General features: G+C 38.2%; 1 protein-coding gene across 1 annotated transcript; it reads right to left on the bottom strand.

Moving 5' to 3' along the window:
- Positions 1-60: 60 nt before the first annotated feature.
- On the bottom strand, positions 61-24,207 carry VKORC1L1 (vitamin K epoxide reductase complex subunit 1 like 1). The gene is made up of 3 exons (XM_067537953.1): positions 23,570-24,207; positions 10,271-10,380; positions 61-6,184 (listed from the first exon to the last, which is right to left on the bottom strand). The coding sequence occupies exons 1-3, from the start codon at positions 23,761-23,763 to the stop codon at positions 5,958-5,960; spliced, it is 531 nt and encodes a 176-aa protein (XP_067394054.1). The 5' UTR covers positions 23,764-24,207; the 3' UTR covers positions 61-5,957.

The following is a 24,207-nucleotide window of genomic DNA, read 5'->3' as shown; positions in this document are numbered from 1 at the left end:
AAGGCAGATTGAAATATATACAAAGAAAATTAATATCAATAGGCTGCATGTTTGCAGGTGGTAAAGTGGATACTTAACTCTTAATAACTAAAAGTATTTTAGAGAGGTAGATCGGGAGAGCTAATGCATATCTCCCAATGTCTAGTATCGTAGTGTTTACATACCCTATCCTGGATTTCCCGTTCCAAAAGAGTCACCATTTCCGCTCTAACCTCTGATGCCTAAAATGTGTACTGTAATTGATTAGGATTGCTCTACTGTAAGGGAACATAACAAATTTTAGTTAGTGTGGAATGTATACTACATTAAGTAGTTTGTGTTCCACAGTAGCGTCTACCCTTACCCCTCCAGCCAATGTCAGAAATAGATATATCTAGGTATAGCAGTGCCAGTTTTTAAAGTATGAATTTCCCTACTAGGACTACAAGGATGAGATGCAGCCCTGACTTTCATCTTAGGAGGAGCTTAATTCACATTTGAAGGTCAAATTACAGTAGTATTTTCAATAGATAAATTAACTTTTTCCACGTCTGACCTGAGCACTATCCTATAACACTGGGTTGAAATACAGATACTACAGCACCCTCCACATTGTGGGGTGGAAAGATTCGTTGAAGTTAGATGTGCAGATTCATCTATTGTACAATGATTCAGAGTGCCGGCCTTACCTAATGGGCTGCAATCCCATCTCAAAGAAGTCAGAGTTTAGGTTTTAAAATGGAAGATAAGAGTGCACACTAGTGCTCATAGAAGATCTTGGCAATAATGCCTGATCTGAAGCTAATATAGTGGAGGTAGTTATTATAAAAACTTCTTACAAAAACATTGTAAGTCTAGGCCTACAGCAGCATCACCTTTTCACATCCATGGTCCTGAGCAAAGATTGCTTACTAGATTTTGGATAATTGATGTGCATTAAACTGCATCAGCACCCCCATTTCTGCACACCCTCATCTGACACTAGAATGATTAAGCATACTGTCACTTGTGGGGCTCCTGTATGCACCTGTCTCCTTCTGATGGCCTGAGCTAAGTGACTTAAATTTCCGCCCATAAATAAAGAAAAACAGTTGCCGCCATTTATTGGATGGTAGCATATAGTGTTCTCCACTCTTGAAGCACACATTAGAACCCAAGAGCAATGCTAATTACCACATGCAGTAATAAAAAGGAAATGTACTCACTACAGAAGTCAGAACAATTTTCCTTTAGTTTCCAAAAGAAGACCCAGCCTATGAGTATAAGTCATGTTTACAGAGCATTAGTTTTACAGATTTCCTAATTAACTGAAACCCAGAATATAAAAGTTTATCCATGTTAAAAAGCAGTCACTCAAATGTTATCCAGTACATTGCTGAATACCATATTAATCCCATTACCAGTGTTTGAAAGTAATTAAAAAACTTCTTAATTTCTAAACTTTAATTTGTTTAAGTTTTCTTCCCCATTTCAACACTGACAGAATGACATACCAACAGCTGCCACATCAAGATACAGAGACAGATTTGACATGGTTAATGCATTACAAACTAGGACTCAGATCCCTAAAATATGCACAGGACTTGCAACTTCAGTAGAGAAAGCTACACTTTTGTTCAGTCCAACAAGACAGATGTAAGGCTTCAACATCCATTTGTATGGTGAGCACACATTTCAAGGAGAGGCTCATTCCCTGTTTAAATTCTCCGCAGCTCATTGCAAATTTAAACAAAAAGGAACACGTAGTGCAGGTTTAGAATACTAAGATGTTGTCAGAGTGGAGTTAAAGCAGATCTTTAGACCTAAGAAAAGGAAGTGATTAAAGTAACATACCTAGGAACATGTTTGCATGTTGCTTGAAGAATTGTAAACAGTAAATCCTCAAATCAATGCTGCTCAACCTTTACACACTCATGTGCACACAACATTCAGCAATACACAATGAAGCTACAGGAATTTTCTTAACTAGTATCTCTGAGGACTAAATGCTTCAACCTTCTACTGCTAACACACATCTTCTTTTGAAAAAAAAAATCACAACTGAGTACATTTCAACAGACAAGATTACAGTACCGGCTTTAAAAACAGTTTCTAAGGCTCAGACCAAGTCCAAAAAGGCCTCTGATTGGGTTCATTCAAGCTCTTTGTTTGAACTGCACTACTGCAGTATAAGAATGATTGCAGCAAGACGTCCACAGGTAATTTCTACATTTATTTTTTATACCAAAAAAGTTATGTGCAACAAATAAACATTCTTATGTATTTACATTGGTTTTCTTTACCTGTTAGCAAAATTGTATCCTAAACCTCTGATATAGAGTATCTCAATGTATACTGATAAAAGGAACATCTGCCCAATGACTCCACTTTAAATGGATGTTTTATTCTGGAGTTTAAAGCACTAGTAATAAATATTAGATGGAACATACTATACAGAACACACACCTAATATTTAGGCCATGCTTAATACAGTTTTACAGTAATGGAATACTTCACCTTTTTTGGACTAGTCTTGTCTAGATCATGTTTAAACAACGTTGGCTGAACCAAAGTCAAGTTTTATCAGATTGTTTATTTAAGTTTAGTTCAAACAAATTAGGAGTCACATGTGCCTCCTGAAGCACCTAACCGATCTTTTTGACCAAGCAATACCTATCAGAGACTTAGTACAGCAGAAGACAAGTACTACAGTATACAGAAATTTCTCTCTTCTAAGTGAAGAGATTTGTTCTCATCTCTGATACTTAAAGTGTTGGGAAATGTTTCATTGGCCTTCTTGTAGCAAATATCTTACAGTAAGACGACTTTTCAGGAATGTTTGTTTCCTAAGCAAGTTTTGGGATTTGATTCTTCTCCTCCTCCTCCAAAACCTGAAATGGCAGAAGTCCAAATTTTGAACAATTTTTGTGCTTTGAAGAAAAGCATTTTACCTTATGATGGCTGAAGCCAGTTAAGATTCAAGTTTTTTTGTTTTTTTATGTCTGGATATTATTTGCCAACATTTAGCCTTATTCTTGTACCCCAGTATTTCCATGAAAGTTTACCAGAAGTTACCTTTAATTTGAAAAAAGCTCAAATTAGAATCTTCTAGTACATTTAGCATGGTATTTATTTTGGCTGGGAAGGAAGGGCTGGATCAAGTACTAGTCTGATTCCTGGCACACTACAAATTATGACCTGAGCTGTTTTACTGGAAGAATAATTCAGTCTCTCATTAACAGCAGTAAAGAAGAGAGGTCAAGAATTGGAAGCAGAAGGGTCCAAGTTTCTACCAAGAATCTAGTTGTTTTGCCCTTCATTCACACAAATTGCATTTTCTCTAAAACAAAACAGAAACAAGAGGAAGGAGTCATTTCTAGCAAGTGTTACTTCCATTTTAGGGTGACATATAAAGTAAATACTAGAAAAGCATGTAAGATTTAAAATTAAGGGTCAGATTTGCAAGAGTGTGCACGAAGCATAGTTGCAAATTCTTATGGAGGCCAAGCCTGATGTACACACAAACAGGGGCTACAAGTGGGTGCCTTCTGGAAATCTGGCCCTGAATGATTCTGCTAAACCAGCTTCGAAGTTACAGACCATGCCCACACAGTTAAGCACATGGACACAGTGAAAATAGTCAATACCTATATTTTCAGTGGATAGTTTGAGAGTTTTTATGCATTAAGTCATTAATTAGACCAAATAATCATTTATTACTTGTCCCCACTGCTGCTTATTCTGAGAGATTAGCACTGTGACTAATCATTTCAAGCAGCACATGTTCACCTCTTCTTTCACTGAAGAGATGCCTTAGTGTAGCAGATCACATGAATGTATCAAAATAAATCCATACAACATGTTCAACAGTGGTGTTTCCCAAACCTCGAGCAAGGAGAGGGTAAAACTTTGAGGTACTCAGTTTAAAGTTGCTCATGTCTCATGTCAAAGTTCAAGGCATTTGAGACAGAACTAAACATCAAGACAAGCTTTAGCTCTACTCTGGTCAATATAAAATGTATTTAATGAATAGTTTTCTAGAGTCGTTAACCAGAGAGATGTTGTTTAGTGTTACATGTAACAGATGTTACTCATACCATAGAACTCTATCCATAAATCAATCTCCACCTACATCCAGGGTAAGAACCAGAAAGTTACCTCAATAGTCATTTCAATACTGTTGTGAATTCATCCTAAATATCTATTATCACTATTATACATCATACTTTCACACGATTAAATTTATTTTCAACACTTTAGTGTTTTAATCCATTTTACAATACAACACACATAAGAACAGCGTCCCTTAAGTAGACTCACATTTAGTAGAATCAACTAAATTTAGCTTCTAAATCTGAAGATTTATTCTTTAAAAGATTTAGTTTAATCTAGCTGACATGAGGGCAGAAGAAGCATGGCACCAGCTATGGGAAACTGTTGAATCAATGTATTTTGAATTCACCAAGTTTCAGAGAATACAGTATTTAGTTTTTTTGAGGGTAAATGAAGTATCAGATTATCAGCCCTACAAGACTGTCTGTAACCTATGGGCTTAAGTGAACAGGAACCAATACTATTGCTACCACTTCTCATTCTAAGGACTAAACTGGACTATAGAATACTTTTCTACATACTGCAAGTTTTTTATTTGTTAAAAAGCAAGGACACTTCTGCCTGCCAAGTTCAACACACAAAATATTTGGTTTAACAATTTTAGACAGAAGGCACTTTCAACATTCTGTTTCAGGATAGAGTGTAGAAACACTGCTTACAATTTTGTTTATTTTTTAAAAATAGTTATTAGAAAGAGCAATGATAGCATAACTGTGTTTCATTTTGAAGAGCATGTTTACCTACTTATCCCATACAGATAAGGCCCTTTGAAAGGCCAATACGTCAGTCCTAAAGTTCATTTCTAAATATAAAACAAATCAAAGATCCTGAACAAGATCAGTGAAATTTCTGTTTAGTCAGTGCATTATTCAACCAGCCCAGTAAGTCATCGGTACTCATTGTAAATGGCAATTCTATTTTGCAGCCTTCAAATGTAATGTCAGATTGCTGATGGTAACACTGTTTGGCTGTCTGACACCAGTTTAAAATGAAAAACAGATCTGCATGAAAATTCAGACATTTCAAGAAGTGCTACTCACATGTCTTATATAGAGATTCCTCCAGTTTCCGAGTACCACCCCCCTTCCTGTATTAATAGTGGCTTTTTGCAGGCCTTGTCAAACAGTCTTATTCTGTACAGATATTAAATCACAATTTCATTACTGGATATACTGGAAGTTTTAACTTTAATTCCATTTTCATTAATAGGGGAAAAAGGTGGAGCGAAGCTAACCATCACTTGTGTTGCTGCACTCACTATTACTAGTGCTTCTCACAAAATGCGATCTATATGGGCTCATTCCTTCCATTATTTCCAATCAATCAGCTATAAGCTGAACATTCTTAAAGTTGCTACACTAACAAAATTGACTGTACACAGAGTTCTGCAGGAATGGATCCAATATTTCTAGTTATTTACAATATCATGTTTTAATCAAATCTACATGTTTAAGTCCATCTGCTAAAAATGTAATACGCATACTGTAAACATGGCAACATTAAATATGGTACCTCTATTCTAGCATACTTAAATGTCATGATCACATCTTGTTATATCTGAAGTTGAATTTATACACAGGATATTTTCTAGCAAGTGTTACCCACTTTACAAATTGTGAGGAGTCTAGATTTTGTGTGGCTAAGAAACTTCTTCAAAGTAAAGTTAAAGCTTGTCTTTGATTGAATTAGAGCTCTCTCTTTTGTAGCCATATTTAAAATGAAGATTAGCACAGAAATTGTCTAGGGCCCCTTCCAATTTACAGTTATTAAAAAATCAGTTATGATTCTTGGGAAAAGTATCTGATATGAAAAATAAAAAATTACTGCAAAATAAACTTAAATGGAAGTCAGGTCTTCAGACTGTCGGTCAAAAGTTCAAACATGTGTTATTCCTGTTTGGGTTGGAGTTGCCGTTTCCAGGCCTCATTCAAGTAAACTAGTCGTTTGTAGTTGATGATAAAGAGAATGAAGTTCAGCAAATATGTGATGACACAAATAATGCAAAATTCCTTCAGCACAAAGTACAGAATGTATGCCAGGTACAATGACCCTACTACTGACACTATGGAGGATGTCATGAGGATTAGAGCTGCTACTGCACTTGCTGTCATACCTGCAACGAAAGACAGAAAATTACTATTGCTATTTTAATGCTCTCGTTCCAGACTTAAAGCAAAAAAAAAATCCCAAAAAATGAGACAACTAAAATTTTAACTATTTCCATTTAGTGAGCTTGTATTCATACAGCTCTAATTAAAATACCGTAAGTCCACAATGGTTGCAAACGGTGGTTTGATTTAAATCCCCAAGAGAAAATCATTGATTTAAATCAAGTTTCCCACTGATACTTTTCACATATTTCTTAAACAATGATGCAAATTTGATCACTAAACCATGTTAATTTACAACTCAATACAGCATTTTACAACATCTAGCAGGGTATACTTTGTGCAATTTTTTAGATAACTTCATTTTTATTAATTTAGGGAATAGTACATAATACTCAGTACCTGTGTCAATCTGCAGATGCAGCAGCAGTACACTAAATCACACACACACCAGCACTTATATTTTATTAAACTAAATCTTAAATGTTACATAAGTTTCACATTTGCAATTGCAGCAGTCTCCTGAGTTGCCAGCTGTCCCTAAACTTTTTTTTTTATTTTCAAATGTTATTAACTCTAACAGACAAGTCATCAACACACTAAACACATGCTGTCCTTAAAACTTCTACAAATAGTTCTTATCTTCCCCACTCCCGCTGTCATTTTTATTCATAGACTGAAACAGAAATACGAGTTTTCCTGCTTTTTCAACTCCTAGTCAATTTCTTAGCTTTGAGTGAATAATACCAAACGATTAAAATATTCTCTGTGCCTGAAGAGGAAGCTACTGCTGTGAAAAGTTGGCTTAGCAACTGAAGGAACTCTGTTTCAAGTTGCTTGGCTAATCATTTCCACCAATTCAGGGGAGTGACTTTGTACAAAACATCAGTAAACATGTACTGTTTAAATGGTTCTGCTCCAGCCCTGAAATGTATTATGGACTGGCATAACTGAGGAGTGATTTTGAGATGCCCATGCCATGGCAGCATCCTCTTCTTCAGAAGTTAGGCATCTACATTTATATCTGGGGTCAATAATGTTTGCAAGAAAATGAGGTGGAGTTAGTGCTTGCTGCAGTTTAACTTTCTGGTGAGGTATTTCTTTCTTCAATGTCTCGTGAAGTGCCTTCCAAATTTCAACAGCATCAGCAATGCAGCAACAATTTCTCTGAAGTTTGTTTAAGGCTATGGATATAGGCTTCAGTATACTGATCATATCCTTTACATGCCTCTTTAATCCAATGTTAGATACTTTGGATGAGATACTTCCATCTATTTTATCATGGTTTTCTTCACAACGTTTTATGAGAATAGGCCAGTTCTTAATAAATTGTTCAAAACAATCAACCACAGAATTCCATCGAACATCTTGAGGGAGAATTAGTTTGGATCCTCCTGCTCTCTTCAGTGAAGCTGAAGCAAAATGATTGTTACAGAAGTATTTTGCAACTTCAACAACATTTTCTTTTATTCCTGGAGAAGACGTACTTAAATCTTTGGCTAAAAGATGCATTAAATGGGCACTGCAGCCATATGTTATTAAGGAGCATCCTTCCATTTTTTCTTCTAAGTATCTTCTCATTTTGCCACGTTGCAGCATTGTCTGTGACAAAACTGCGCACATGACAGTTAAATTTTTGTTCACAGTTTATTACGACTTTCACTGCCAATTCTTTTAAATACTCTGTTGTGTGGGCATTTCCCGATCTATCTATTGTTTCTGAAAGATATGCAACCCCTTCTTCTGTTGTCGCACAGGCACATATTACTGGATCATTGTGTACATTGCTCCACCCATCAAGGCTTAAACTGGCAAATTTCCCCTCAGTATTTCTTGCATGCTGTTCAAGTTCCTTCTCATACACTGTGTCTAGCAACCTTCCACCAATGTCTGCTCTACCAGGTGGAGTGCAGCCTGATAGTAAGGACTCAACCATGTCAATGAAGTGTTTATTGTTAACAATGCAAAAAGGAGAATTTGTGGCATAAATGAACCGAGCAATCTTTTAATCTATGGTGTCTTGTTGGTATTTGCTGGTCCTTACTACAAACCCATCCATGGTGGTGGTTTTACGGGATATTGAAATATTTTGCTTGCTACTGATACTTTGTTGTCTGAAATACTTTTAGTTGCAGCACTGCTGCTAAAAGTATCAATGGATGACTCTGAAGTTGCTGCAGATAGATAGTCACAGTCAAAGTCTCTTATGCTTAAATGGAATCCTGAAACAAAATTCAGAAATGATTTTGAATAGTTGTTCTTCTCAATTCTTCTCACTCTGTTATTCAGTTAATCATTTACGTTTTTTTTCAGCAAGGATGCAGATCCGATTCCAAATTACCAAAAAAGCTAAGACTGACTGCACTTAAAGTGCACTTAATTTTGAATTAAGCTCCATAGAACTCACTGGCACTTCTGTTTTTTGAGAAACAAGTATAGGATGGGGTTCCTTGGGAAAGCTGAGTTATGCTGAAGTAAAATAGGGAATTGACTTATGGCATCACCATTATGGTCTGTGGCCATGATGGTCCAAAACAAGGGGCATGTATTATGTAACATAAAATAAGACCCAGTGGCAACTGGCAACTCTAGATTTCTCTTACTGCAGCTTTCTGTGCTGCATACTTGGATGATAGATTCTAAACCTAGTTAACGAATTAGCTATGCTAAACTTTTTTTTCTAGCAACATCCAATGTAGCAAACAGCTTGGCAATTTACTTGTTAAATCACACTTATACTAAAAGGCATAGAGAGAGTCTTAAAGAATGATGCATTGCAAAGTGTATTATTTAAGTTACTAACCAGTTGATCCACATTGTTCTTCAGACTTATCCACATCTTCATCCACATCATTTTCTCCCAATAAGCAGTTTTCATTATGATGTTTCATTCTTGTAACTAGGCCCTGCATCTCCTTCTTGCACTTGACACATTTTCCTTTTTTACCCAGGGAAGGAATTTCTTCAAAATATTCTCAGATAGGGTCTCTCTTACACCCAGAAGCCATGACAGTTTTTCTGTGGCAAAAGTGTGGGGGAATATAGGAAGCTGTGTGTGTACTGAATAATGTCTTCCATTTTTCTTTCCAGTCCACTCCACTGTTCCTTTCTACTCTGCCTCCGTCCTTTGTCTCTGTCTTTAAGACAGCGCCTTAACTAACTCCTCTGCCTTGCTTGGCCCAGCTCCACCACCACATAAGCACAGAACAACAATCTTATCCAGCCTGTGTCTTTTTTTTGCACATGACTTCAGTCTGCTCAGAAACTGAAAGCCCAGAGGTTTCAAGAAGCAAGAGCTGGTAGTTACCCTGGACAGAGTAGAGCCATTAATTCATTTTTATGAGACTAAGTGTAGGTTTGGCATGTTTGTGATGAGATTTAATTGTATCTGTTATTTTTTAAATGAGAGAGAAATTTAGTATTTTATTGATTAAAAAAATAAAAAAAATCTGATTTAAATTAAAAAATGCTTGATTTTTATCCAGCCTGGTTGCAAATCACAATGTGGAACAGAGTTTCTAGGTTCTGTATTACAGTTCTTTTTTGATCAGAAGTTTGAGTACTATTTTCATCATCTTTCATGTTCCTGAATTATGGGAAAGTTGCAGGTTGATCAGGTTAGGTCTATGAACATTTTCATAGGTTTTATATCAGATTATACAGGCCAGGCAGAGGTGGGTTTGCACATGCTACTGGTCACACATCTCATTTCACTTGTTTGCCTGCCTGCCTGCCACAGTATTCCACATGTAACTCATACAAATCCAATTTGATTTTTCCTTTTCCAATGCATAACCCAATCTTAAAGAGTATAGTTATGAAAATCCAAATGCAGTCTTTGTGCCAGTGCTTATATTAATGGTATAGAAGAATACTAAAAGCAAACAAAGTAAGTCTTGATGTTATTGGGGGTTTTAGAGCTACTACTGTGGCTGGACAGCTAGAGTGGTGTAGATTGTGACTTGCATCAATGCAGTTTATTGTGGTTTCATCCAGGCTTAGCAATGTTAATATCAAATATCCTATTTTAGTAACATCTACAGAATGGTGTTGTCATATACCTTAGGCCACAAAGAGAATTAAATACTTACCAAGTAACATTTGTAGTATATAAAATACAAGTCCAAAGACACTGTTTGGCTGATTTATTGCACTGTCCTTTCCAAAGATGGAACCCAACAGACCAAATCCTCGACCCCATCTGTAAAATAATAAACACCAATCATCCCAGATTTGAGATCTGCTACTTTCTAACCCAAATTTTCACGTTAGCACCACAGGAGGATGTTCTAGTATAACTAGAGCAGTCCCTATATGTAGTTCAAACTTTGTGTTAGAAAACAAGTAACTTGCCACAGTGAGAGTGCCCTGGATACAACACTATCCCATACATCCATGCTAGAAGTTGTGATTTAGTACATTCAGTGCCAGTATATCCACAAATAATGCAAGACACATTATAAAGAGTCTTTCTCTAGGAGTTATCAGTTTGAAAATCTTGCCAACACATACAACACATACTGAGGGTACCTTTGCTAAAGGTACCTTTAGCAAAATCTTATTCTTATGAGTGTCATAAAGAATGCAGTTCTGATGTAGCATCTCAACTGGGCAAGCTACAATTTTTAGTGATAAAGTTACAAAAGTAATAGTATAAAAATAGCAGCTACAGTAATAAGGAATTTTTAATCAACAACTGAGTATTTGTGCTAGGGTTCCTCTCTAAGAGGGTGTCCTCCTCTCTAAGGTTGAACATTTCAAGAAATGTTAGTGGTCAGAACAAAGCAAGGATAATTTTTTTAAAAGTGACACCTGAAAAAATAGATAAACAAAATAATCTGAACACTGAAGTAGTGTTAAATTACAGAACATTAGATTTCTATTACTATAGATATCACCTGCATTTCCTCCAACTATCAGGCTAAAGTTCCCGAAGTCTGACCTTCCCACACTTTAATAGCCCTGATGAGGATGATTTAGTGTTCAATTCCAAAACACTTCCAAATCAGGGAAGCTTCTATGAGCAACATTTTCAAAACATCCTCAGAAGATCAGATTTAGTTAGCAAAACAGCCACTTTGGAAAAGTGGGCTTATTGGTTTAACTACTATGCCCTCCAACCCCCTCATTCTTTTCCCCAAAAACTGCATAGAGAATTACATGCCAGTTCCTAGATAGTGTATGACTATATAGTCAAGAGTCATAAAACCACAGTAATTTGTTCCTCAGTATGAGTGTGTTCCTCAGAAATGCTACATGAATCCACATTCTCCTAGCCCTCATGATGAATGCCTGAGAAATTAAATTAAAGTATAAATATTAAAACCCATATTGCTTAACAATTTGCTCTTCCAGTGTTAAAAATAGCAAAATGCTCAGTTCGCTCAGCAAACCAAGTATGGGCAAAGAAGGGTGGGTTTTTTTAAATTAAATCTTACACTAGGCAAAAATTGAAGTTTATGGCCTTATTTATTGGTGGAAAGCTTCCTATGGCAAGTGGATTTTCAGTCCAGGTATTATGCTCTTATCTATTTTGACCTCAGTCCTGCAAACACTTTTGCACAGGTTTAACTTTACTCATAACATCCCTCCCCAGAACTAATCTCAAGCTTACATCGACCTAACTTTGTAAGCTTCTACACTAAAATGTAGCTCCCACAGATACAAGTCACCCACTACATCGACCTAAGTATTATGCCTCTCAAGAATATGGAGCAAGCTACCTTTCATATAAATAAATATATATGAGCCCTAAATTTCTGTGTTGTTCTGGAAAAATTTTTAGCCTATGGGTAGCCTGTGGGTGAGAATGAGGGGTAGAAAGAAGCCGTTCTTATGAACTGGTTACGAGTACTGATTCGAGCAGTCAAATTTATCAAACAGAGATAAAATGCCGGAGTAGCATCAAGTAGATATTTAACAACACACAATTATATTTACAACAAAGTACAACCTTTTTTCTACAAGTATCTTTTCAAACCTTTGTACAAACCAGTTTCCTTGTAGTTTGGGCATGCACATAACTTCTCTGCTTCATTCTGTTCTCTCAATTGGAAGTACAAAGAAAATCCCACTTCAGAATTTTTACTGTATTTGCATTTTGGGTACTGAATGTGTGTTCATATTCTGTATTTTTTAAAGTCTCTTGTAAATTATTAGTTCTCTGCTGTAGAGGGTTGTAGTGGCAAAATCACAGTTTTGGGAAACTCAGTTGATGTACCTTTGCAAGAGAAGATCCTATGCGCTCTGTGGCAGTGGCTTTGGGATCAATATGAGCAAATAGTTTATTAATTTGTCTGTGGTAGGTTGCCAACCATTTTCTACGTCCTGATGGAGGCTGCCTCTATTGCTGATAGCATAGTGCTTCATCTGCATTAAAACTTGCATAGTTTTAATAAGTAAGGTGGCTTGCATACATAGCTCACCAAACACCATCCAAATTCTAATGGATGGCTGTGCAGTACTGCACAAGATGATAAAGCTCTTTCCATAGAGAAATTGCACAAAAATGTATGGATACATAAAGAATGCTTTTTTTAAACTGAAATGGGACCCTAAACATCTTGCATCTTCCATTTGGTGTAGAAAAGTTTACTTGCTTTGTCTCTTAAGCTAGTCCATACTACAGCAGCTACAGCTTCTGATGGAGAGAGCTCTCCAGTCGGCTTAAACTCCTGTCTCCACAACAGGCGATAGCTATTTCGGCAGGAGTGCTTGTCTAGCTGACACAGACTCATAGACTAAGGTCAGAAGGGTCATGATCTAGTCTGATCTCCTGCACACTGTAGGCCACAGAATCTAACCCACCCACATAGCACTGTCCACACCAGTGCTTAAGTCAGTATAACTTATGTCGCTCGGGGCTGCGGATTATTCACACCTCTCAGCAACATAAATTATACCAAAGTAATTTGTAGTGTAGACACAGCCTAGACTACAGGCTCCTTTATTTATACTGTAGGGCTGAGAAATAGGATGCAAGATGCCCTTCATGGGCTGAAACATAACACTTCAAGCCTTTAAAGCTACAAACAAGGACAACAAAATACATAATGAACTAGTCCATGTTGAAAACATCTCCACCATCCTGATCTTTTTACAGTTACATTCAGACGGCTAAATTTAGTGAGCCCCTCATTACAGGGCTGACCTCAGAATCTTTCCATTAGCAAAACCACCATGGACTTTAGAATAAACTGCAGGATCAGATCCCACAGACTTCAGTTATTGATGTTTCACACTTGATTTTGTATTCTCCAAACTACCAAACTACCAAACTACAGAAGTTCCAAACTAAGTTAGATGCTTCCCTTTTCAGCCTCCCAAAGAAAATTAGCAGCTTTACAAAAACATAACTTCCTTTAAATATGTAGTTCCGTGTCCATACAAACAAAAGTCTTCAAATAATTAGAACTGTAGAGTTGACCAAAGATATATTCATACCCCATGGTGATGAGTGCAAGGTAAATAACTAAACTCACAAGACTTTCTTAGCTGACAATCACACTAGGTCATGCCATTTAGTCTCTTGGTAACAAATACTTGAGCCTGCATTAAAACATAGAGCTTCACCTCACTGAGTGCTCTCCGTAGATTCAAGTGGATACTTGCAACAGGAGAAGGTACAAAGTGCAGGCTTCAAGATTTAAACCATACTATTAGGGGTAGGATGAGACTTTCATGGGGCACAGATTATCCCACATCTGCCTACATTCTTGTAGCTTCCTTTAAAGCATCTGTCTGGCCAGAGTCAGAGACAGGATACTAGACTAGATGGATCACAAGCCAGTTCTCAACCTTTCCAGACTCCTGTATGTCTTTCAGGAGTCTGATTCGTCTTGTGAACCCCAAATTTCACCTCACTTTAAAACTACTTGCTTACAAAATAAGACAAAAATACAAAAGTGTCACAGCACGTTATTACTGAAAAATTGCTTACTTTCTCATTTTTACCATATTATAAAATAAATTGATTGGAATACAAATATGGTACTTACTTTCATTGTATAGTATATAAAGCAATATAAACAAGTCACTGTCTGTATGAAATTTTAGTTTGTACTGACTTGACTAGTGCTTTTTATGTAGCCTATTGTAAAACTAGGCAAATAGCTAGATGAGTTGATATACCCCCTGGAAGACCTCTTTGTATTCCCGGGGTACGTGTACCCCTTGTTGAGAACCAATGTGTATGGCAATTTCTATGTTATCAGATTAACATGTGATTTTCACATTAACCACATGTTCCTTGACTTTCGTATTTTGTTATTCTGGTGCAGATGATTTTCTGACTAGCTTCTTTTTTATATAAACAAAATAGGTTCTTTAATAAATAGGCTCCAAATGGCATAGTAAACCATGGATTTGATATTGGGAGAGTTAGTTTTTCCATCCATAGTAAGAATAGGCATGTGGGCAGATTTCCATCTCAGCTATTATTATTAAAGCTTTCAGTAATAGGACTTCTAACAGTTCTGAGATTCATGAAGCTGTTCTTCCATGTTGCCCAAGGCCATTGTTTCAAATGTAGCATTGCTGTTTGTTTAGGTTAATGCCGTGCTTTTCCAGAACCTTTTCCCACATTGCGCCGTATCCCCCACCTGTGCTTAAAATCCACACCCATACAAACCTCCGTAAATCTGAATCATATTGAAATATTGGATGCTCTAAGATTTTTTGGAGCTTATTTAGGTGGAAGAAGCAGATTGTGGTTTTACTAAAGAGGCCTTTACAAATGGGAGATCTTCACAGTCTTGGTGATGATGCATCTGATTCCCTGCCTATGTAATTTAATTTTATTTTCAATATTCTTGTGGAAATTCCTGCATGGTTCACATGAAAGTTCAATTTCTGTATTCTTTCTCGTTTCCATTCCATAGCCAGTGAAGGATTTTGGAGGACATATATTGCTTTACAGTTGCAGCAAAACTCTTATCGACTTGTCTGAGAGATTCAACAGACTTGTCTTCGACAAACTACAGAAACTGGGTGCCCTACTCAATGGTAGCAACTGCATGGGAATTGGTAATTAGTAGAACAATCAGTGCCACATATTTTACTGGTTCTGTTGTTTTGGACACTAAAAGTTGAGGAATCATTTTGAGCTATAATTCCAGTCTTACTTTATTATACAGTGCTAATTTGTTAGCCTTACTGCTCAAAAGTTCTTCAGTGCCAATGATTTTCACCTTATAAAATGCTACTGTTTTACATACAGTACTGGTGTCAAGTCCCTATTCATCTTATAACAAAGTTAACATTAATCAGAAAAAGAAAATTCAATGAAATACAACAGTTAATAATAAAAGACGGGTTGGTGCAATAAACTCGAAAACACAGAAAAAATGCACTGCTCCAGATCACCAATTCCTTCCCTTTATTGACTTGTGACTGCACACTCCTAGACCAGGGTTCAGTTGCCAAAGTAATGCAGACGGAAGTGCTGCATGATTTGGTGTTACACAAAAATTATATCTTGCACGTATACTTATGCCACAAGCAAGTTTCACTCAGAGGAGAGGCAATTTGCATGAATTTTAAGGCACTTTTAAAAGAAGCTTCCTTTAGGAAACATTTTGTTGTATGCTTCAAAGAGAACTTCAGAATACCATTTTAAATTTTTCCTCATTCAAGTTATCACAGCTTGTCAGCGCAATTTATTTGCCACTAATACCTCTAATGTTTTAAACAACTTTATGACTTGAAAGGGTTTCTAAAAATTTATGTAAAAAAGACTTCACCGTGAAAGAACTTGGCACACAACAGATTTAGAACAGTTTATCTAGCTTTACCAGAATCACTAAAACTGTAAATACTGCACACAATTCTATTCACACTATGTCCCTTTTAAAAAGTGGAAGATTGTCACACCCTCTAGATGTTGCCTATTTTGACTTGTGATATTTAAAAAGGCTCAGAAGCATCAAATTCTTAATGTTTTACTAAATATATGTAATTATTGCTATATTTGACACTTGTCTTCCTCCCGTTACAAGAGGCACAGATGTCATTTTGTCCATCCATGATGAACGCTCTATGAAAGCTTAGAAACTGTTAATCATTAGCTCTGGTCAGCTATGTATTTCACTGATGTTCAAGAACAGAGCCAAAAGAGTGCACCTGAAGAATTGGCTGTTCCATTATAAGTTAGAAAAGGCAGCTAAAAAGACTTTAAATAGCATCTGCGCTATTATACGTCAAAGTAACTTACAAATGATCAAATAAACATCTTACATGTTTAACGCTGGTTTAGGAGCTGCAAGCGCTATCAGTGTCACAAACTGAAAATGAAGGCAATTCCAAACTTGCTGGGCATAATAAAAAACTTAAAATTGATTGCCAGGAATCAAATCACCGGCATACACTACACACCCAGATTCAATTGGAATACAAGTTCTAATAAGGTCAGTAAAGCTGGCCTCAATTTAGGTGGTGCACCTTTGATCTTTACATCAGCTTTTGATTGAAGGACCTAGAAAGTGTGTTAAAAATATGTAGCAATGGTAAGAACCTTGGTTGCTGCTTTTGCACAACTTCTCTAGAGACTTTAGATTAAGCCCAGTTCACAGATGTAAGGGTCACTCGGGTCACACTGCCAGTCTTAATTGAAGCTCTTTAAAAACCAACAAGTAATAGATTCAAAGTTCCAGTTTGTAACCTTGCCAAGAGTGCTCAAAAATACAGTTCATACATTTACTTTCATACTTAATTTTAAATATTAGCATGCTTAAAAACGAAGGAATTTTATTCTATATACCTTTTCCATTTACATAATAGCTATCCTATGATCTCACATATTTCAGCTTTTAGATTTATAGCAGATTCACAAGCAGATGAACAATTTTAGAGCTGACACTGTTGGCTCTTCAAAATAAGACTTAACAATTTATTCAATCCTAGCTAAGTTTTGTTTTGCTAAATTACGCCCAGTATGTCTACACGTAAACCACTGCAGCTGTGCTGCTGTAGTGCTTCAGTGCACAGGCTTACTACAGCAACAAGAGGGGTTCCTCCTGTCGCTGTAGTTAATCCATCTCCCTAAGAGGCAGTAGCTAGGTCGACGCAAGAATAGATTGTTTAATATAGCACAGTATATGGTATAGCAGGTGGCAAGTTTCTGCACTGAAAATAAGATTTGGAAAGTAACTATAACATACTAGTGGCTTTCAAAACAACTTCTTTCATACAGCAAAAATGATTAACCCATATTATAGACTAATTGCAAAAGTTTTCAAGTATCCTGGTATTTTTGCTCTGGGACTGCCCAAAACTAACAATCTAAAAGCCTTCAGTTCAATGTAAACTACAGAAGCCTAGTTAAACCCCTCAGAAGGCATTTTAAGATCAACACCGATGGAGCTGTGTTTTCATATAACATAGCTACCATGGTAGCTTAAATACTATAGGAATTACTGCAGCTCAGTGTCCACACGCTCTTGACCTTCAAGAAAGATCTACTACTGAAACTTTTATTTTTTGCTGCACTGAATCAATGATGACCAACAAAAATACGAGCTTGCACTCAATGTGGTTGAAGTCACAAAAGACTAACCAAAAGCCAATCTGTATTGATGTTTCACTACTAAAGAATGAATAATACTAATAAAAAAATCCGCTAAAATTTTAAATATTAAATTAACACTGTTTGCTAAGCCAGTTCACAAAGAATTGGTAGACAGGCTATTCGGCTTTCTAACCCAACCTGCCATTACGGTTTCTTACCTTATCTCAGTAACTAATAGTTGCAATAGTCAGGGTTAAAAATATTTGAATATTCTCTTGAAGCTACAGCAATAGAAAAATGCTGGTGTCAGTGGACTTACCATTAAAGAGAAAGATAACTGCTATAAAATGTTCTTAACTTGGAATCAAGCAAACTTGACAGACATCAAGTTTGCAGGAACTGCCCCACAACAGAACTGAATAGGAACCTGCAATATAAACATCAGGTTAGGTCTGAGGTCAAAGCAGCTTTGATTTATGTCCCATTTGTTTAGATATGGTTTAGGGGTGGTTCTTGTGAACTTGACCTTAATTATATCTAAGACCTTGTCTATTCTCAAAGGTTTTACCAGTATAACAATTTTGGTTAGGGATATGATTAAAAAAATAGTTAAACCGGTAAAAGTTCCAGTATGGATGCGATCACATTCGTCTGTACATCTTATTCCGCTTTCTGTAGGGAAATAAACTATACTGGTATAAGCATTTTAATACCAGTATCAAATATCGAAAATAGGGGGTTGCACCACTTTACCTATGCCAGATTGTTATAGAAGTACAACTTTTATATGTCGACAAACCCTAATCACTATTTATTAATTGTATTTGATGAACTGGTGAACAGATACCATGGTACAAAGAACTCTACATCAGACAACTTGAGAACTGAATAGACTTATTCACAAAAACATCAAAGTTTTCTAGAACATATTTATAAATTAATGACTTTTTAAATCCAACTATCCAAATACATTTCTTCCATGATATACATACAGCCACCAAATTTTTTTCAGCATAATCCCCTTAGAAAGGGTTTCAATTGTTGATAGCCCATGTCCTTCCACATTTTGTAACAATCTGAATATAGAGTTCCTGAACAGCTTGTTCAAAGAGTCACACCCAAATCAATGTCAATACCTAAAAGCTATTGGACTTATCTTTATTCTATAAGTTATCTGATGGGTAAACTGAAGGTGCCAAACTAGATCAATATTGACTATTTCCAAACCATCCACATACACCCACTTGGTGAAGGCTGGAGATATTGTTCAAGATATAGAATTAAACCTCTTCTAGTGGTCACTCATACTAACCACCAGAAATTTGTCTTAGAGTTGCACTAACATGTTAACACAATTTGGATTAGGAGGCTCTGCATTAATAGCCATACGCAGACATGCTCCACTCCATAAGACATTTAAAGATCAACTGGGAAGATAGCCAGGAAACAGAAACATATCAGAAGACCTGAAACAGTCCTCTGCAGTACGCAAAGGACAAAGCAGAAAAAAAAATCTAAGCCATCAATGAGAGGATTTTAAATTTAAATTTAACTTTTTAACATGAAAGTAGCAAGAACGTCCTTGCATGTTTCATTTTGGGTTTTTTTGAAGCTACTCTGGAATAGCCTGCTGTAAGTAATCACTAGACTATCAGTTCCTTAGTGACTGCTATTAACAGATTTCATTGTAATTAGGATTGTTACCAGCTACTTACAATCATTCTTAAACATAAAAGAATTAAGTTATTAAAACAATTACTGTAACTGCCAAGTGAAGATTTTGCATGTTTTCTTAATTCCTAACATTTTTCTCAGATGTAGTAACATGAGTTTACAATGTTCTTGCTAACTTTTGCTTTTTACCAATTGGTAGTTTGTGAACTCCCTCCTGGACATTTGGAAGTCTCCCAAGCCTTCCCATGTTACTGAAGGGTCAATACAAATAAGTGGAGAGCATTCCATCACCAAAGGAAGATAAAATGGTAGAAAGAAAAAGTTACTACATAACATGTAAGAGGTATTAATAGGATAACAGATTTCTTGTATTCAGCAATCATACTAAAGAGTAATTTGCCTCAATACTTATTTTTAGGAAGTTACTTTTAACTCACAAGGTAACTTTTTCAGTTAAATATAAGCATTATACTTCCTTATCTGAGTATAAAGAGCGTTAATTCTAAAATTAGGCCCTCTTTATGCAGTTTGCCATTTATAGCAAAATAAAATTTATATTCAAGTGTACTATAGTACATTATTCTTATACTTATTAGAGGGAATACTTTTAAAAGTGGTCTTGTAATGTTGAGCAAACTGTCATTTTAGAGTGACCTCATAGCTTGAAATAAACTCAACAGAAAGCTTATATTTCACATAGAAAAGTGAGAAGCTAGATTTTTCTGATGAATTCTTCAAGATTAATCAATCTCCAGATACATGATTTTCCAGGCCTCTCCCCATCAATGGTAGCCTACACGAATTATTTCCATTTTCAATGCAGAGTCAATACCTGATTCAGCTTATGAATGACTTGTGAACTGCTAACAGTTTATTAATGAAAAAAATATCTTCCCTGAAGACCAGAAAATTAATTCCCAAACTGACCAGATCAAAGGAGAATAAATTAATGTATAGCCTAGCTAAATTACACATTTAACTTTTAATCTAAACACATCAACTGCACGTTTTTATTCAATCCACCATTTGTGCCAACACTTTAAGAAAAGGAATAGTGGATTCATCTACAAACCATCAAATCCCATTCAAATTCCAGTCACAAATCTAGCATAAGGAAGAAAACTGTTGCGCAACACTAGGGCTGGTCTACAGAGCTTTGTCCACAAAAGTCAGCTTTTGTCAACAAAACAGTGGAGATGTCCACACTGAAATGTTCCTATCGCCGATGTAACTCCCCTGCTAAGCTGACATCATAAAAATCACCTCAGTGAGAGGTGTAGGGCTTATGTTGGCGTAGACAGGGCAACGCAACTCCTATCTGTCTTCCTGACATGGCTGTTGGCTCTCATTCTTGTCAATTTCTGGAGCCATGAAATTGACAAGAAATCTGGGCAACTAGAGCCCTGCTGCCCCCCTCTCCCTTGGAGAGTGGAGTGGCTGGACCCCACTTCACACTGGACCCCACAGAGCGAGAAGCCCCGGCAGCTGGACAGGAGCAGGAAAGGGGGGGGGCACAGGGGGAGGGCAGCACCCCAGACACCTGTGGGGCAGTGGGGCTCCCAGCAAGGAGCTGCCAGCAGGGATGAGAGCCCAGGTTCTCAGCTCCCCACACTGCCCCTCTTAGGTTAGTGGAAGCATTCCTGGTGAGGATATGCACCACCACCCAAGAAGGTTAGCGTGGACATCAGCCACCACAATAATTCATGCGGTGGCTGTAAGTCAACCTAACATAGGTCGACTTATCTTTGTAGCGTAGACAAAGCCTAACAAATTAAAGACTAGTCTTTCAGCTGTAAAAAGACAGCTAAGTACTCTATTTGCTGTTGAACTGTGAATTTAAACAGTTGATCAGAACAGTAAGTTAACACTAAAATGACTAGAATAAAATGCTGGAACACCATAATTTGAGCCTTCAGTTTCCGCCAAGTTTAACTGGAACATAAGTTCCAACAAAACAGTACTATTGCTGGAGGTGTCAGCAACTAGTAAACTGAAAAACAATGAAAGTCAAGAAACAATATAAAAAAGATTAAAAAAAAACACCAAGTGGAGATTTGTTTAAGAGTTACTATTCTTTCAACAAAAATGCACAGCTCCCATGCCATAGCAAGTCCTCTCACTTAAGTTTTGGAAGATTGTTTGTTGAAAGTGCATTCTTATGGAAGCACATTCTTCTCCAAATGTGGTTGTGACAGAAGAGAACTTGCATGGCTCAATATCACCTGTTCCACAAATTCCTTTTGCATGCCTGCTCCACCCGTCTTGAGTTATTTCTTTGGTGCTTGCACAAATAACTTGAGCATATCAAATGTTTGCTACTTCCTTGATAACACTGCATGCTCTGAGGCTCTTGAAGTGTCTATAAAGTTATATAGAAAACACACAAAAGTTCACATCACAGGAACTCAACACTCAGGTGTACAAACCTATTGGCTAATCCTGAATGTGTTATTTAGGACTACAGGACTCCAACTGACTTCTGGTCCAAAAGTTGGAAAAACTGACTACTGTGGTTGTTGCCCCACTCAACCAAAACACACAGGACCAGACTTTTGATTTTTTGTTACAGCTTTGGTAACAATTATATTGTTTATGATGCTTGAGTAGTTTAACATGAGTCCCTTAATGATAGTTTTAATTTAATTGTTTTAGTTGTTTGACCATCAACCTGAAGAGAAAGAAAACTTGATGATTTCAAGTTATTTCTCAAAGAGACAGGACCAATTCTGAAGCCTTTTTCTTGGCTGAAAAATTAATCTGATGATTCGCAGAAAAGCAAAAATTAAGTCCTCACCCAGATTCAACAGAAACTGCCTTTCAGACGTATTTGTACGTACACATCTCAATACAGTATCTTGCAACATTGGTTTCGATCACAGTAAAATTAGTTTTAAGAATAAGTACTGCCTGTACAGTTATACTAAATTTGGAGACCAAGTCCCATGTGCTTTTTTGACTTATTACAGGATTATTTTTCCCCATGATTAAATCCTGACATGACAATATGATAAATGCCTAAATTAAGTATTTTGACTGCTAAAATATTTACATTAAATAGGAAAAAAAGACATTTCTGCAACTCTGACCGAAATTCAGCCTTTGGTGTTTGAAGTAATAGTCATGGATACCTTATCCCAAAACCAATCAAAAAACAAAACAACACTTTTTAAAAAAAATAAGGAAGCTGTTTGGGGTATGTACTGTGTACATTTGAAGGACCAAGTCCCTCCAGCTCTACAACTTGTTAAAAAAACAGAGAGATTTCTAACAACCAACTGAATGCTGTCTTTGGATAATTCTCTTGTTTCTTAGATTAAAAAGTCATTCCTATTTTTTAAAAAAACCACTTCAGCTATTTCTGTTAAAATTAAACAACCTAAACATCCAATCTCTCAAATATTTTCCTCACACACTGATTATTTACACCACTTTATTTTGACGAACCACAGTTTACCAAAAAATGCTTGTCGCCCTAACCACCCACTGAGTACAAAACACAAACCGCATGTACTTAACCCTCAAGCCCTTCTTGCTCGCCACAAAAGACACACTGCATCTGACAAAGCGAGCTGAGCCTCGGGAAAGCTTATGCCTGCTAAAATTACACTTGTTAGTCTTTAAAATGCCACCACACTCGGGTGGTGTTTACAAGTAGAAGAGCAATTCCTACCCCGCTCCCTCAGTGAATGACTCAAGAGCAGCATTCCCGCAGGTCTGGACCCACCCTCCGTTATCACAAGGCAGTGGTTCAATGACCATTTCCCCAAGGCTGTCTCCACCAGAACCAATCTGAAGGCAGAGCCCAATCTGGCAGAGTGAAATGAGCCAACGTGTCCGACGGGCCCCTCCACCCTCGCTCGAGGGGCTCTACTGACAACCCCCCTTCAAAATTCGTCCCAAGCCACCAAGTCCTACAGGCCCCGGCGAGAGACTGAGGGCGGCACCGTGCGACTCTGCGTCTCCTCCGCCCTGGGGGAAAAGGAAACGCACGCCGGGAACCGCCTCACCGGGGGCTGCAGCGGGTCCTTCCCGTCACCGCCCGGAGAAGCGCCGGTCTCCGCGCCGGCCACCATCCCCGAGTCCGCCTCACATCCCCCGCCAGGACCCAGCCCCACGGCCCTGTTCCTCCCGCCCCGACGCCGGGCTCTCCCACTTCCCTCCCTCCCGCCGCGTCCCTGCCGCGGGCCCCAGCTCCTGGCCACTGCCCCCTCACCGGGAAGCGATGGCGGCGGAGCAGCGGACTCGCTCGCTGAAGTCACACAGGGCCCGATAGCGGAGGTCGCGGCCCTTCTCCCGCTCCAGGTGGCAGGCGTAGAGAGAAAGCAGGATGCCGGCCGCGCACACCGCGTAGCGGGCCACCCGCTCCCAGCGCGGCACCGACACTCGCAGCAGGACGGGCGCCGCCATCTTCCCCCCTCCCTCCGCCTCAACCCGCCGCGACGCGGAGCCGGGACGGGGACAGCAGCGCAGGCGCGCCCGGAGCCCATTGGTCCAGCCGCCCACCAGCCAGACGTGGCGTTCCGCGACGCCGGCACGCAACCGAGCAGCGCCCGGCCGGAGGCGGTGCGTCAGGGCGTCGCCAAACCGCCACCTCCCAGGGGCGGGGCGGGCCCCGCGCGCGCGCGCTCGGGGAAGCGTGGCGAGGGGGCGAGAACACCCCACCCGCTAGGGCGAGGGTTGAGCGTTCGAATCCTCCTCGCCGCCTCGCTCTGGGACCAGCCTCTCTTGGCTTCCTGCTGAACTCCCACTGCACTGGGTGCTTGCCCGCTGACGTCAGAGAATCCCTAGTGACGTCAGTAGGGGACAGGCCCTAAGGTGTGGGCTGGCAGACTCTAATCCTAGGCGACCTTT

The sequence above is a fragment of the Emydura macquarii genome, unplaced genomic scaffold (genome assembly GCF_026122565.2).
Source record: "Emydura macquarii macquarii isolate MOO-44397 ecotype Brisbane River unplaced genomic scaffold, CSIRO-AGI_Emac_v2 contig_450, whole genome shotgun sequence".
Lineage (NCBI taxonomy): Eukaryota > Metazoa > Chordata > Testudines > Chelidae > Emydura > Emydura macquarii.
Note: the sequence above shows the minus strand (reverse complement) of the source record. Positions and strands in the feature narration are given on the sequence as shown.

Bases quoted from the DNA above. Each gene is read 5' to 3' on its own strand.
- VKORC1L1 (XM_067537953.1), bottom strand. From the start codon at position 23,763: ATGGCGGCGCCCGTCCTGCTGCGAGTGTCGGTGCCGCGCTGGGAGCGG. The intron at 10,381-23,569 runs GTGAGGGGGCAG...ATTATTTTACAG, and splicing joins TCCGCCGCCATCGCTTCCCG to ATGGGGTCGAGGATTTGGTC. The intron at 6,185-10,270 runs GTAAGTATTTAA...CTTTCGTTGCAG, and splicing joins TATACTACAAATGTTACTTG to GTATGACAGCAAGTGCAGTA.